This window comes from Chelonia mydas, chromosome 7 (assembly GCF_015237465.2).
Source record: "Chelonia mydas isolate rCheMyd1 chromosome 7, rCheMyd1.pri.v2, whole genome shotgun sequence".
In the NCBI taxonomy this organism is placed as follows: Eukaryota; Metazoa; Chordata; order Testudines; family Cheloniidae; genus Chelonia; species Chelonia mydas.
The window spans coordinates 31,045,610-31,060,677 of record NC_057853.1 but is presented as its reverse complement, the minus strand read 5'-3'; the positions used below and the strand labels follow the sequence as shown (position 1 = coordinate 31,060,677).

At 46.0% G+C, this 15,068-nt stretch overlaps 2 protein-coding genes and 1 long non-coding RNA gene across 3 annotated transcripts in view; 1 reads left to right on the top strand and 2 right to left on the bottom strand.

The window, feature by feature from the left end:
* CHRM1 (cholinergic receptor muscarinic 1) overlaps positions 1-2,491 on the bottom strand; it is a 51,849-nt gene extending 49,358 nt beyond the window's left edge. Inside the window, exon 1 of the mRNA XM_007070333.4 lies at positions 1,733-2,491. The gene's annotated coding sequence lies outside the window, so the exon portion shown is untranslated. The remainder of the gene's footprint in view (positions 1-1,732) is intronic.
* The window catches only part of LOC122466681, a 63,037-nt gene that overhangs the window by 26,342 nt on the left and 21,627 nt on the right, over positions 1-15,068 (top strand). Inside the window, exon 2 of the long non-coding RNA XR_006292383.1 lies at positions 2,129-2,220. This is a non-coding gene — a long non-coding RNA (uncharacterized LOC122466681). The remainder of the gene's footprint in view (positions 1-2,128; positions 2,221-15,068) is intronic.
* Positions 3,962-15,068, bottom strand: part of LOC102938721 (solute carrier family 22 member 6-A-like) — a 20,313-nt gene continuing 9,206 nt past the window's right edge. The window contains exons 5-10 of the mRNA XM_007070330.3: positions 14,847-14,970; positions 11,264-11,379; positions 10,777-10,991; positions 9,766-9,874; positions 6,180-6,383; positions 3,962-5,567 (exon numbers count right to left, since the gene is read on the bottom strand). Coding sequence (XP_007070392.2) covers positions 5,480-5,567; positions 6,180-6,383; positions 9,766-9,874; positions 10,777-10,991; positions 11,264-11,379; positions 14,847-14,970 — 856 coding nt within the window. The 3' untranslated portion in view covers positions 3,962-5,479. The remainder of the gene's footprint in view (positions 5,568-6,179; positions 6,384-9,765; positions 9,875-10,776; positions 10,992-11,263; positions 11,380-14,846; positions 14,971-15,068) is intronic.

Below are 15,068 nucleotides of genomic sequence, written 5' to 3'. Positions count from 1 at the left end.
CCTTCTGCTCTCTCTGCCTCCGTTTCCCCTTCCATCCTTTGACTATCTTTCTTTATGAGATGATAAGATCTTTAGGGCAGAGATGGACTCTTACTGTATGTTATCCCCTGTGTCTGGCACAGGGGGCCCCTGATATCGGTTGGGGTCTGTGTAGTGCCTAGCGCAATTGGGGACCCTGATTTCAGTCAGGGTCTGTGCAGCGCCTGGCACAACTGGAGTCCGATCTTGGTTGGAGTCCATGCAGGATTTGGCACAGTGGGGAATCTCAGCTGAGGACTCTATAAATTACAGTAATTATAAATAACAACATTTTATGAAACACAAGTTACACTCACTTATATATTTAAAAAACAAGCAGAGGGAAAGAGAAAAATGAGTGTGGGTGTAACTGATGACAGGTGGTTAATGTTATTGCCTGAGAGAAATGGGGAAAACAGACTCTTGCAATTAGCTGTAAAGTTTGCTCTTTAAACTCTACTTGGGCACTGGGTTCTATGTATTTGTCATCTGCAAACATTGGAAGAAAGATGTAAGCCATGTGCAATGAATTCACCTAGATCTACTCCTAGGTGAAGAGCTTTAAAATAGACTAAAGATTTTGGTTTATTTCTTCAACTGTAAAACTTTTAACAAGCTTTATAATGCCTTGTTACAGTACATGAATGTAATGCCTATGTAACTGGGAGGAGAACCCAGAAGTCCCGAGCCCCCGCTCTAATCTAGACTCCCCTCCCCTCTCAGAACTGGGAAAAGAACCCAGAAGTCCTGATTCCCAGTGCGTTGTTGTGACCACTAGAATACATTTCCTCACACCATCCAGAGTTGAAACCAGAAGTCCTGATACCTCACTCTGATCACCTGGACCATGTTCCCTTCCAAACCTAGGACAGAATTAAGGAGGCCTGACTCCTAGCTCGCCCCTCCCCCAGCTCTGACCACTACCCACCCAGAGTTGGGAATCGAATCCAGGAGTCCTGACTCCCAGCCCCCTCCTCTAACCATTAGATCTGACTCAACTCCCAGAACCAGGAGCTCCAACACCTATCTGTCTATTCAGATGACACTTCTCTGCACAGCAATAATAATTAATGATGTTATCATGTACAGATCCAGGTGCTAGTAACATGCATTTTGTCTCACACATGCCGTTCCCTGCTCATTTACTGCTATGTGTTAGAAAGAGGCTTAGACTTTAAATGCGAGATGTCGCATAAATTCCTCATCCAGTCTTAAGCACATTTTTGCCTTGAGATCAAACCGCTGCCTGACGAATTGCAGTCCTATTCCCTGCATCTTTCACTGAAGAAAGCAAGGGCTAGGTCCTCAGCTCTGGTACAAATAGGCTTAACTCCATCAAAATTAATGGAGTGACGCTGATTTCCACCATCAGAGGATCTGACCCTAAAGTCAGAATGTAACCACAGCACTGACAGGGCAAGAATCAGCTGCTGAACCATCCCATGGCAGGCTGCTTTTCTCCAGATATTGCTTGTCCTGGAAAGTTATCCACAAAAATAAAATTGCCCCATCTTTTCTGTCTCCAAGACCTCCCACATGAGCTAAATTTTCTCCCGCACTCAAGCATCAGAACACCCTGGTCCTCCATCTCTCTGAGTGGCTTCATTTGCAAGATTGCCTTTTACAGCCCTTTCCTCCTGCACTCAGTAAGTCAAAAGAGGAATGAAAATGTAGCATCTTCCCAATGATTTAAATGCAATAGAGGCTCACTTACGTGGGTTGCGTCCTAACTCGATTCAACTCTTCTGAGCAGCACCAGAACTGGGAACTTAGATCTACCTCTGTGTTTCTGGGCTCTTGTCCTGAGCACTTGCTTTGAACTGGCAAATCTCTCCCAGTGCTTGGTGATTATGGCGTAGTTTGCGAGGGTTAAATTCACGAACTCTTAATAAAGGCATCTCCACCACTCCCTCTGCTGGATATGATGCTCAGAGTTGCCGGCTGTCTTAGAATGTGCCTGGCTGTTTAGAGTTGACAGTTGGTTTATGTATGTAGATGCCAGTATGAGCGTGATTATTCATACAGCATAGACTGCATTAGCCTCACTAGTATCTTTGCAAGTGATTGTGGTTGAAGGGACCATGTGATAACCAGTTATCTCTTTGTGCAGCAGTGTAGGCTGGAGCGTAGAGCACACGTCAGGAGGACCTGGGTTCTGTTCCTGCATCTGCTGACTGACACTGATCTGCTGTGTGGCCTTGTGTAAGTCATTTGCCTCTAGTTCCCCTTTTGTCTTCTCTATTCAGACTGTAAACTGATTGGGGCAGGAAATGGCTGCACAGCACCCAGTACAATGGTCTAGTGTGGGGCCTCTCGATACTGCTGTAGAACCACTACTAATTCACACACCATCATGCGGCCCTGCTCTAGTACACGGCCCTCTAGATACTACCGTAGTACTACTAATAATGCACACACTATAATGGGCCATGATCTCAGTTAGGGCTTTTGGTTACTACCCTAATGCTAATAATAATGCACACACCATAATGAGGGCCTCATCTGGGCTGGGCTCTCTAAGCACTACAGTAATACTACTAATAATGCACACACCATAATCAGACCCCAATCTTGACTGAGGCCTATAGACGCTACTGTAATGCTAATAATAATGCACATTCACCATAATAGCCCCCGGATCTCAGTTAGGGCTTCTGGGCACTACTGTAGGGTTAATAATGCACACATGAGGCTCTGATCAAGGCGCTACTGTAACACAAATAATCTATAGACCATATCTCAGAGCACTTTAGTTGTGGCCCAGGTAAATTATGTGTTTATTTTTTTCAAATACCTGGTTCATATATTTACCAGGGGTCTGTTCTAGAGGTAAAAAAATAGCATTAGTGTAATAATTTGTAGCACTTTTATAATAATCCCTTTTTTGTAAGGCTTTCAAAGCTCTATTTTATAGGGGGAGGATTTTAGGCCCAGAGAAGGCAAGTGAAACGCTAACCAAACTGGGAACAGAACTCCAGAGCTCCCAGGCCGTTACTAGACCACATTGGCCTCTGGCAGTAGAACGCAGGAGTCTGATTCCTAGTTGCAGTCCCCTGCTTGATTATTTAGACCACATTCCCTCCCAGAGCAGGGAACAGAACCCAGGCGTCTTAACTCCCCGGCCAAGGCTTTCCTGCCATAAACACTAAGACCACACTCTCCCTCCTAGAGCTTGGGGTAGAACCCCAAAATCCAGACTTTCAGCCCCCCAGTCCAACTACTAGATCCTACTCCCTTTCCAAAGTTGGAAGAAGACCCCAGAAATCCTGATTCCCAGCTCTGCCTACTCTAACCATTAGGTGACAGTCCCTCCCTGAATAACTCTGCAATCCAAACAGAAAGGCCTTTGGAATGTTTATTTGAAGCACTGAAATTTGAAATAATATTCCAATGAAAATGCTTCATGAAATAACAGGGGATAGGTGAGTTTGGCCAGGTTAGGAATCCTCCTTCCTCTCAGTGTTGTTTTAATATAGAACTGCCTGGTGCTTAAAATGGAATGATCTCATCTCAGCTCATTTCATTCCACAGCACAGGGAACTGTCTATATACAGAATGATATAGGATAAGACATGGTCATCCAGCCCAGAGAGCAGAGTGGATGAACTGTCCCCTGAGTGCTTTATAATTTATTGAACTTGGGCCCCAAATGCATCCTCTCTTTTTTCCCATTAAGCCAAGAGCTATGGATCCAGGTTTGATACAATGCAGAACAACAGAGTTATTTTGCCAGGCCAGGTTCAGTATCATACACTGATACTGTCCCAAGAAGTGGAGCAAATGGCCTTTGTTCTATCCACTTAGACTACACCAAAAGAAAAGGAGTACTTGTGGCACCTTAGAGACTAACAAATTTATTTGAGCATAAGCTTTCGTGAGCTACAGCTCACTTTGAGCTGTAGCTCACGAAAGCTTATGCTCAAATAAATTTGTTAGTCTCTAAGGTGCCACAAGTACTCCTTTTCTTTTTGCGGATACAGACTAACACGGCTGCTACTCTGAAACCTTAGACTACACAGAGGCCAGAGCTAGAGTCAGGAATAGACCTAGAAGTCCTGATTCCTAGCCCCATCTGCTCTAACCACTAGACCCCTGTATCCCAGAGCTGACAATAGAATCCAGGAATCCTGACTCCTAGAACCCCCCTGTCTAATCCATTAGATCCCACTCCCTTCCCATAACCAGAAATAGTACCCAGGAGTCTTGATTCCCATTCTCAACTGTGCTCTAATCTGTTTGCTTCTCAGAGCTGGGAATATGTCCTAGAAGTCCTGACTTCGACTCCCACACTCCGCTAATCATTCAACCTCACTGAGTCAGGACTAGACCTGTAGCTCCATTGGAGTCAATGGGGTCACATCCCCAGCTGATGTAAATCAGCCATAGCTCCACTGGAATCAATGGAGCATATCCTCAGTTGGTGTAAATCAATGTCACTCCATTGGCAACAGTAGGGCCAGATTCCCAGCTGGTGTAAATTGGGCAAAGCTTCTTTGGAGTAAAGGGCCAGCTGCCTAGCTGGTATAAAGGGGCATCACTCCACTGAAGTCAGTGGAGCTATGCCCATTTACACCAGCCAAGGATATGGTCCAAACTTTCTGTCCCATCCGGGATGGGATCTGTATTGAAGATCATTTTAGGGCTAAAAGAATGAACCCTGCAGCAGATACAGAGCCATAATGGGAGTCCTCCATTGGAGAGGTGGGGATACAGTGGGCAGGAGATGAATGGGTCATCCCAGACCACCTCCTTAACAGCAGTCGGCATTTATTAGGCAGCATGAGTGTTCTGTTTACGCCCCATGGAAACAGACGTGATGGTAATTGAAGTTGTTTTAAACATTTCCTCTGACCCAAGGGCTCCGGTATTCAGGTATGTGGAAAATGGCCATGGGCCTCTCTACAATGGGAGCTGAATGAAACACATTCCATCCACAGCCATTAGATTTTATAGGGTGAGTTTTCCATAAAATACAGCTGTTTATGAGATTTGGGTTGGGAACCAATTTATTGTCCGACGGCAGGAGGTCGACTGTTAACCAGCTGTGGTGGAAAGGGAGGGAGCCTTCTAACAGTGCTGACCTGTGTGTTTGTTGCGAGTATGTGTGAACGGGAGTGTGTGAGAACTTCTGTCTGAGTGAATGAGTGTGTATGTGTGAGCATGTGTGTGAGGGTGTGAATGGGACTGGGTGTATGCATGAGTGTGAACATGCACGAGTCAGTGTGCCTGTATATATGAATTCGAGTATCCGACTGTGTACGCAGCCGGCTGTGTGTGACAGAGATACTTCAAAGATTGAGGAATCTGCCATTTATTTGTTGTGACTCCTCTGAAACTTCTCTCTGCTCTGTAGCACTGCATGGTCCCAGGCCCTGTGAGTGTACTGCTGTGTACAGAAACATGGGTGACACTTTGAGCAGAGGACTACCTAACTCAAGGGACCCCCTCTTGTATCACACCATCAGGCTTCCTGCAGCATTGCTGGCCCCATTGTCTGCAGAAGAATCTTCTCCTTTTGATCTTCATTCTTTAGGTCTCTAGCCCTTGTCCTTTTAAAAAAAAAAAAAAAAAAAAGAGAGAGAGAGACAAATAAATATTGAGCCAGATCCTCAGCTGTTGTGATTGGCCTAGGGCTATTGACTTCAATGGAGCTATGTCCGATTTTCACCAGCTGGGGATCTGGCCCATTGAGTCCAACTGAGCGACACCTATTTACACCACCTGGGTATCTGGCCCCGTTCACTTCAGTGGCACTACAGCCAATTTACACCGGCTGGGGATATGGAAGCGTTGACTCCAGTTGAGCTCTGGCTTATTTACCCACCCTAACTGAGACCAAGACTCCATTGGGCCAGGTGCTGGACAGACAAGCAATAGGAGACAGTCCCTGCCCTAAAGATCTTATGATCTAAAAAGGCAGAATAGACAAAGAGTGGGAGGGGAAACAGAAGCACAGAGTGACGGGAGTGAAACCCAGTCTCCTGACTCCCAGTCCAGCGCTAGCCCGTTCCTCTGCTACGGTGGGAGGTGTCAGTTCTTTTCTTGCTATAGTGTAGTTATATTGAATCCAAGGCAGTTTCTTCCCATTTATACGAGAGAGAAGGCTCAGACGAACTACTGTAGGAGAGGACTCAATCAAAATGAAGTGAAAGCAGACTAACCCTCTCTCCACTTCTTCTATGGTGTCGGGCAATGGCACATTGAGGGTCTCTGGCAGGAATATAGCAGCGATGCCTGAGATTATAGGAGCTGTCCCATATATAATTGGTGGGAGGTATGGGAAATATTCCCCTGTCACCCTTACCACCGGAGCTACTATGCCGCCCACGCGAGCCATGGTGCTTCCGAGCCCCATGCCGGTCTGTCTGCAAGTGTAGAAAACAACCTTTAAAAAAAAATCATAAAATCATGATAATATTGGACTGATTCTGCAAAAGACCAGATTCAATCTGCCCATGGACTTTTTTCTCCCCTTGGTCTGCTCAGAAATGGCCTTTGATCAGAACCGTCTTTCCTTATTTCTACAGCCAGTTAGGAACTTCCCCTCAACAGGAAATGCAGTTTCTGCAAAAACGAATTTTTCTGTGGGAAAAAAGGTCACATTTTTGCCAATTTTTTTTTAAATTTCTGTCAGGGTCGGGAGGGATCAAAACTAAATGTTTTGGGCTGACTCTAATCTTTGAGGCTGTCCCCAAACTGAGGTCAGGACTCACTGTGACAGGAAGGCTGGTGCTGTACTATAGGATTATAGTCTGTAAATACCTAGGTGGGGAGAAGTTATCTCCTAGTAGAGATGCATCCTTTGAGGCAGAGGTGGGCAAACTACGGCCCGCGGTCCACATCCGGCCCACGGGACCATCCTGCCTGGCCCCTGAGCTCCCGGCCGGGGAGGCTAGCCCCCGGCCCCTCCCCTGCTGCTCCCCCTCACCCGCAGGTACGCCGCTGCACGGGCTTGCGCTCACCCACCTCCCACCTTGCCAATAAGCTTGTCTTGCCACTCTGAGCAGCGTGGTCAGAGGGTGGGGGGGGAGTGGGATAAGGGGCAGGGAGTTCCGGGGGGCAGTCAGGGGACAGGGGGCAGTTGGATGGGGTGGAGGTGGTCAGGAGACAGGGAGCAGGGGAGACTGGATAGGGGGTGGGGTCCTGGGGGGGCAGTTAGGGACGGGGATCCTGGGGAGGGGGCGGTCAGGGGACAAGGATGGGGGGGTTGGATGGGTCGGGGGTCCCGGGGCGCCTGTTAGAGGGCGGGGGTGTGGATAGGGGTTGGGGCAGTCAGGGGACAGGGAGCAGGGGGGTTTGATAGGGGGTGGGGTCTCGGGGGGTGATTAGGGGCCAGGGGTCCCGAGAGGGGTCGGTCAGGAGACAAGGAGCAGGGGGGGTTAGATGGGTCGGGGGTTCTGAGGGGGTCGGGAAGTGGGAGGCGGCCAGGCTGTTTGCGGAGGCACAGCCTTCCCTACCCGGCCCTCCATACCGTTCCGCAACCCCGATGTGGCCCTCGGGCCAAAAAGTTTGCCTACCCCTGCTTTGAGGCATCAGAAAAAGGGCAAATGAGAGTTGCAAGGGCTGGGAGTTGGAGCTAGACCAATTCAAACTGGAAACAAGGTGCACATTTTTAACAGGGAGAAAGTTTTGAAAATGGGACTTAGGTAATTCAGAAAATGTTACTTTAGGCCTAAGAATAGAACTGAGGGGAAATTTTCCAGTGGAACAGTTTTCTGTAGGAAAATGCTGATTCAACGAAATTGAAATATTTCATGGGAACATAATGATTTTGTCAAAATTTTCAATGAGAAATGATTTAAACATTTCATTTCAGTGAGGTCAAAGGGCTTTGTTGTTTTTCTTTTTGTCCTGGTGGAGCCTTGGGAGCCCAAGGATGGGAACAGGAGAAGACTTACATTGGGGGTGGGGGATGGCGAAGGTCGATCGGTTCACCTATTTCCATCCCCTGGCCAATGGAAGGAAAGAAACCTCGTACCCCCCAGGTGCGTTCTTTACTTAATCAGATATACGGAAAGTGCAGGGCTCGGAAATATTGAACGGACTTTATCAAAATGGTTCAATAGGGACTTACTGAAATGATAACTGATTTATCATTTGGACTATTATATTAATCAATAAGATGAAATTCAATAAAGACAAGTACAAAGTACTAGTGTCATGGGACATGCCTGCCTTGTAGCACCCCATGCTGCTTGAGTGTGGTGCTGCAAGCACTCCCTGCCTCAGTTTCCTCCTCCTCTGGCTTTCCTGTCTCTCCTGGGGGTTCACATGGCTCAGCCCTCTGGCTGGCTCACTCAGAGTTCAATTGTCCCTTGGGGTAACAAAAGTTCAAACACAATCAAAAGTTCTTTGTCCCCACTTCAGCCCCCCTTCAGCCCACCCATCAGGCTTAGTTCCCAATCCTTTCTGGGTTACCCTTCAGTCTCTGTCTTTGGCTGTGGGACACAGCTCTGACTGCTTCCCTGGAGCCTTTCACAATCTCCTTCAGACTCTTGCTCAGGGCCTTCCACGGAGTCCTTCCAACATCTGACCAGGACCAGCTAAGGCAGGGGGTTAGCTAATCTGGCGCAGGTGTGGCTGAGCTCAATTACCCTTAAAGGGCCAGGCAATCTCTGACAACTGCATGTAAGAAGGGAAAAAAATCAAAAGCACAAATACAAAATGATGAATAGCTGGCTAGGTGGTCGTACTGCTGAAAAGGATCTGAGGGTTATAGTGGATCACACGCTGAATGTGCATCAACAGTGACATGATGTTGTGAAAAAGGCCAATGTAATTCTGGGATGTATTAACAGGACTGTTGTATGTAAGAAACAGGAGGCAATCGTTCCACTCTACTCTGCACTGGTGATGCCTCAGCTGGAATCCTGTGTCTTGGAGGGAATCCAGAGGAGAGCAACAAAAACAATCAGCAGTTTAAAAAACCTGACCTATGAGGAAAGGTGGATAGAACTTGGCGTGTTTAGCCTAGAGAAGACTGGAGGCAGGGGACGGGGGAAAACACATAAGTCTTCAAATATGTAAATAGTTGTTATAAAGAGGATGATCAATTGTTCTCCATGTCCACCAAGGTTAGGACGAGAAGGAATCAGTTTAGTTTGCAGCATGAGAGATTCAGGTTGGGTTTTAGGAGAAAACTTTCAAACTCTAAGGATAGGAACAGGTTACCAAGGGAGGTTGTGGAATCCCCATTCTTAATGCTTTTTTAAGAACAGTTAGACAAATACCTGTCAGGGGTGGTGTAGTTATACTTAATCCTGCCTCAGCATGGGGGGATAGATTAGATGACCTCTTGAGGTCCCTTTCAGCTCTACATTTCTGTGATTCGATGGTTTATATAATATAATGTTATATAATAATTGAAATGATACATCAGTTACTGTTTTCGTAAGTCCTTATTGAAATGTTTCATAGAGTTTAAGGCCTGAAGGGACCAGTAGATCTTCTAGTCTGACCTCTGGTTTAACATGAGCTGTTAAATTTCACCCAGTTACCCCTGTGTTTAACCCAATAGCCTGGGTTTCCATAAGGTTGTTCAGCTATTTCTGAAATGAAATTTTTTGGAATTTTCATCTTGCAAGAAATTTTGAAAAGTTGAAACTTCCTTTGGAATGGAATTTTGGAGCTCTGGTTCCAGCTGCGCCTGAGGAGCCCTGTCGTTCCGAGCGCCGACCCCCTGACTTGAGTAAAGCATTGGGTAGATTTTCATCTAATGCAGAAATAGATGAGTGCTGCAGTAGGTACCTGATGACTGTTGGGTACAGCTCCCCAGTGTAGAGGTACAAACAGTTAAAGGAAGAGGCTAAGCATCCTTTCCCAAGCACTGCCAGGGATGTACGTAAGGCCTTCAGCTCTTGTGGGGGGACATAAAAGGATGAGAGTTAGTGGTCAGTACTGGTAGCAGTCCCGAGTGGGGTCAGTTGCTGGAACAGTCCTGGCTAAGGCTGGTCACTCAGTGCCTATATACAATATGTATCCGAGATACAGCCAGAGTAACACTATGATCTATAAAAGAGATGTCTACATTAGGGATGGTCAGAAATTTTCCATCAAAACTGTTTTTTTGATGGAACATTGGGGTTTTCAACTAAGCGAAGTTTTCACAGAGTGTGTCAGCCTCCCGCAGACTATGTCGATTTTTTGTGTGTCAAAAAATGAACACCAGAAAGTTGAAATAGTTTTGATGCTATGGTGGTGCCACGTGGGAGTTGCAGTTCAGTTGCCTCTTGTCCCCATTCTCCTTTGTGGGCCTGGCTCCCTCCCTGGAAAACACCTCCCATGATACTCCTGTTCTGCTCCCGAGGAGATTGTTCCCTCTGCCATTTCCAGTGGATGTGGGGCCATAGGTCAGGGTTGGGCTGTGGGGGTCCAGGCTGGGTCATGCAGTGGTGGGTTGTGGAGGGGAGGCATAGCTGGGAGGAGGCAAGGCCATGGGGTAAGTTTTGTCTATGGGGGCAATGGACAAGGCCAAGGAGAGGGCTTTGGCTGTGGGGGTGGGGTTCAGCCAAAGATGCAGGGCCATGGGGTGGATTGTGGGGGTGGGGCCATGAGTCAGGAGAGGCCCCTGGGGTGGGGTATTGGGTCAGGGGAGGTCCCTGGGGGTATGGCCATAGGGGTAGACTTGGGTTATGAGGGCTGTGGCCCAGGGGAGATCATCTTGGGAGTAGGCTGTCCCATGTCATGGTATGACTAGAGTCCCAGGTCATCTTAATTCATCCCCGTACCTCCCCTGGCTGTTGCACCCTGAATACCCACCTCGTGGCACAAATATGTTCGCCAGGATCGCCAGCCCTGCCAGGATGACGGAAGCTGCCTGGGTGAAGCGCCGGCCGATGAAACTCATCCCGATGGCAGCGCTCAGCTTGGCCGGGATGTCAATGGAGCCAAAAGCCACCTGGATGAGATAAATGTTGAAGCCGAAGTGCTGCAGGTCCATGGCCAAGCCATAGAAGGCAAAGCTGGTGGCAAACCTGTGAATGGTCATTGGAGGGGGGATGTCAGTATAAAGTGGGGCCAGATTTATCCCTGGTGTAACTAACTCTGATGGGAAAAGGGACAGGGGGATCTTGACTGGCCACATGTTTTTACCTTCAATGAATCATGGTGCGGTATTGGGGTCTGCACTGACTCTGAGGAGAGGGTGCCCTCTACTGAGCCCCCCCACCCCTCTCCCTATAGCACAGCACCCCCTAGTGCTGCACTGGGGCCTCACAGTTAGAAAGAAAGAATAGAGCACACCTACCAGACACTAGATATGCAGCAGGATATCCTGCGTACATTGGGTGTGCGGACCAAACTATATAACGTGTAGGAAGATTGTGCCAAGGCCATTTCCTTCTTCATGTTGGATTTCAAGACCTAGGGAGAAGAGAGAGTAGGAAAAATAATTCTGGTGTATTATCCTGCTGCATGCTCCTCATTGTGCTCAGCACATCTGATACGCTCCATTGGAGAAAATGAGGCCAGATCCCCAGTTGGTATAAACCAGCTGTTGTGCTATTGAAGTCAATTGACAATGAAGCTGAGGATCTGGCCCATAGCATGTAGCAGAAATATGTGGTGAGGGGAGGCTAAGATGCGCAATGCAAATGATTAGAGCTCTGGAGAGACTCCCATGAGACTGAAAGGATTGGGAATGTTTACCACAGCAAGAGGGGACCTGATAAAGGGCCACAAAATAATGGATAGGATAAAGAATAGTCTGCCAGGTTTGAGATAGGATGAGAACCCAAAAGTCCCGAATCCCAGTTCCTAGCTCTAACCAGTAGGCATCACTCCCCCAGAAAGTTGGGAATGGAACCCAGGAATTCTGCTTCCCAGCCTCTTCCAGCTCTAACCACTAGACCCTGCTCTTCTCCCAGAGCCTGGAATGGGACTCCATGCTAGCTACTATCAGAGACAGGATACTGGGTTACACAGATCACTGGTCTAATCCAGTCAGGCAATTCCTGTGACCATCACGCCCCAAGGCCCAGGAGCTGTTTTAAAATGTTTGCACCATTCCATTTAGAGGAAACAAAAGCAGACCAGGAATGTGGGTAAGCTCAGCACAGAAGAAAACATACAACCAATCCTGCATCCCCCTCTAGTGACCATCCGAGAGCTATCGCTTGGCTAGAGGAGCTGGCACAACGCTGAAGTGATCCGAACATGGACTCAAGAGAAATGCAGAACACAGAGACTTTCCAGATTTTTTTAAATATGTTCATCCAGTTACATATGAACATAGATAGATACAGACAGAGGGGTATGTATGCAGATAGATCGGATCACTTCATCCACCACTGAAATGCTCTGGGTTGGAAAGCAGAAGCTGTTTAACAGCTCATAATAATGCGAGTCAACCTTAGGACAGAAGATGAAGATAATTTGACTTCGGTAGGTTTTCCTGGGGTATTAGTCCTCTGATAATTTGGACCGAAATGTTAAAGGTGAAATTCTCCCTTGTGCTCTAGCCTAGACACCACCGAAGTCCCTCTTTTTACCCTTACACAATAGTGAGGGCAGCTTTATCCCTGGGGTAACTAACCCCATTGGGAAAAGGGCCCTGGGACCTTAACTGACCACATATTTCCACCTCCAGTGAATCATGGTGGGTCATTGGGGTCAGCACTGACTGTGAGGGGACAGCGCCTCCTGCTGGGCCCCCCCATCAGGAGGGAAAAACAACAGACACTTGTACTTTGGAATGAATTAGAAATCAGAATTCAGGCACAAAAGGTGAACAAATTTGTAATCTGATTTTGATCCCTGGACTAGGGCCAGAATTTAAGCATCATTGGAAGCATGCTAGATTTATATCATCCATATATTAAATTAATGTCAGCAAACATACCAGATCAGTAAGTGTGGTTATTCAGATGACATTGAGAGCTTGTATTTGAATGTGGCTAGAGGGGCTCAATGTCTAGCTAGATGATCTGGTGGTCTCTTGTTTTGGCCTTAAAATCTATGAATGATGATTTGAGGGCTGGAAAGAATGCCTTAGAGTGAACGACTGAAGGAGCTCAATCTGTTTATTTTATCAGAAGGAAGATCAAGAGGTGACTTGATTACAGTGTATAAGTACCTTCCTGGGAAGAAAATATCAAGTATTAAAGGACTCTCAAGAAAGTGAAAGGCAGACCAAGAACCAATGGCTGGAAGCTGAAGCCAGACAAATTCAAATTAGAAATAAAGCACAAATTTTTAACAGGGAAGGTGACTAATCATTGAAACAAACTCTCAAGAGAAGTGGTGCATTCTCTATTTCTTGATGTCATTAAATCCAGATTGGCTGCCTTCCTTGAAGATGCTTTAGTCAAACATAAGTTACTGGTCTCAATACAGTAATAACTGTGTGAAATTCTATGGCCTGTGTTATGCAGGAGGTCAAACTAATGGTCTAATGACCTTAAAATCTATGAGTCCATGGACCAGCTCCTCAGCTGATATAAATTGACATAGATCCATTAACTATACTGATTTACACTAGCTGAGGACCTGGCTGCCAAAGCCTAAATGGATTGGATGACAAAGTTTGAGGGGTGTATTCTGCTCTCAGTTGCACCAGTGTAAATTTGGAATAACTCCTTTAACTCTGGATTTACAGCAGGTAAACAAAAACATCATCTGGGCCACAGTGTATTGCAGAATCTCCAACACTCCTCCCAAGGTGAAATTCGTTCCTGGGCAGCACAAAACTTATGTACCAGTAGTTACATTTAAGTCCTTAAAAACATAGTTTAGATGGGATTTAAGTGCTGCACAGATCTTGTGCTAACTCAGTGGTGAATTTCACTTTAATATAATCTGTGCATAGCCGTCAAATGTTGTGCAACTCCACATTTAAATTTTATACACGTTATTTAAATGCCAGGGTGACGTTTATCCCCATGGACTTCTGGATCCCAGCCCCATGCACCTCCTCTTGGGACAAATTTCAAGGCGGATTGTCTTGTTCATTCTCTCTCTACTAGGTAAGATTTCACCTGAGCCAATGGCGTGCATGAGAAAGCTGCCAAAGAGCTGGGTGGGAAACAGTTTTCCCATCCCAGGAAAATTTTGGAGATCTCAAATTTTTCTGATCCCAAATCAATATGAGAAGACAGCCTCGAAAATTTGCACAAATTAACAGTATGAAAAAAATTTCAGTTTCAGTCAATTGAAACATTGTTTTGACATTTTCAAAATGTTTTATTTCAATTTTGACATTTTTTTCTATTTAAATTTTTAAACTATAATTAGCAAAAAATTTTGAAACTGAAAATATTGAATTTTTCTTTTAAAAAAATGTTTGAAATGGGAATTTTGAAACTTTTTTCCAAAAACTTTTCAAAATGAGAAATTTGTTGATTTTCCAACAAAAATAAGTTTAGTTGGAAAATTGCTGACCAGTTCTATTGCTAAATGCATGAGTATCATGCAATAATGCATGAATAGATCTGGACAGAAAATGTGGGAGTTTTTTCCCATGGAAAATTTCAAATTTTCGTGAAAATTCAAATACTGAAACCAACTAGAAATGGAAATATTTCTGTTTGGGAATGCTGCCATGGTGCCTCATGGGAGTTGTAATTCAGGTGTCTCATCTCCCATTCTCCTCTACAGGCCAGGATCCCTGGTTAGACTATATATCCCGTGATGCACCATCTTGGAGAGATGAGGTGGTGTATCCTGGGCACTTCTGACCCTAGTGCATCATGCAGTTCAGAGGGCCAGCTGAAAGCCTACACATCACTTAAGTGTTCCTTCTACACATCCTCAGGGGTTCCATCCTTATTGCACATAAGATATGATTATCTGTGGTTTCCTTTAATGGTCAAGAATTCCATTAATCTCTTTACCTCAGTATTGAGCTTGTCTCCTTCTTCTTTTTTTCTATTTATCTGAGCAACTTTCTTAAGCACCTGCACGGCTCGGTCCGGTTTTCCTGATAGAACCAGCCAGCGAGCGGACTCTGCAAACCACCTGCAAAATGAGCAGCAATGCCAAGAAACAATGGAGTGCTTTCTTCTTTCCAGTTGGGTTCTCTTTGTAGGAATTTGTGGCTCATGGGAATTAGGGAC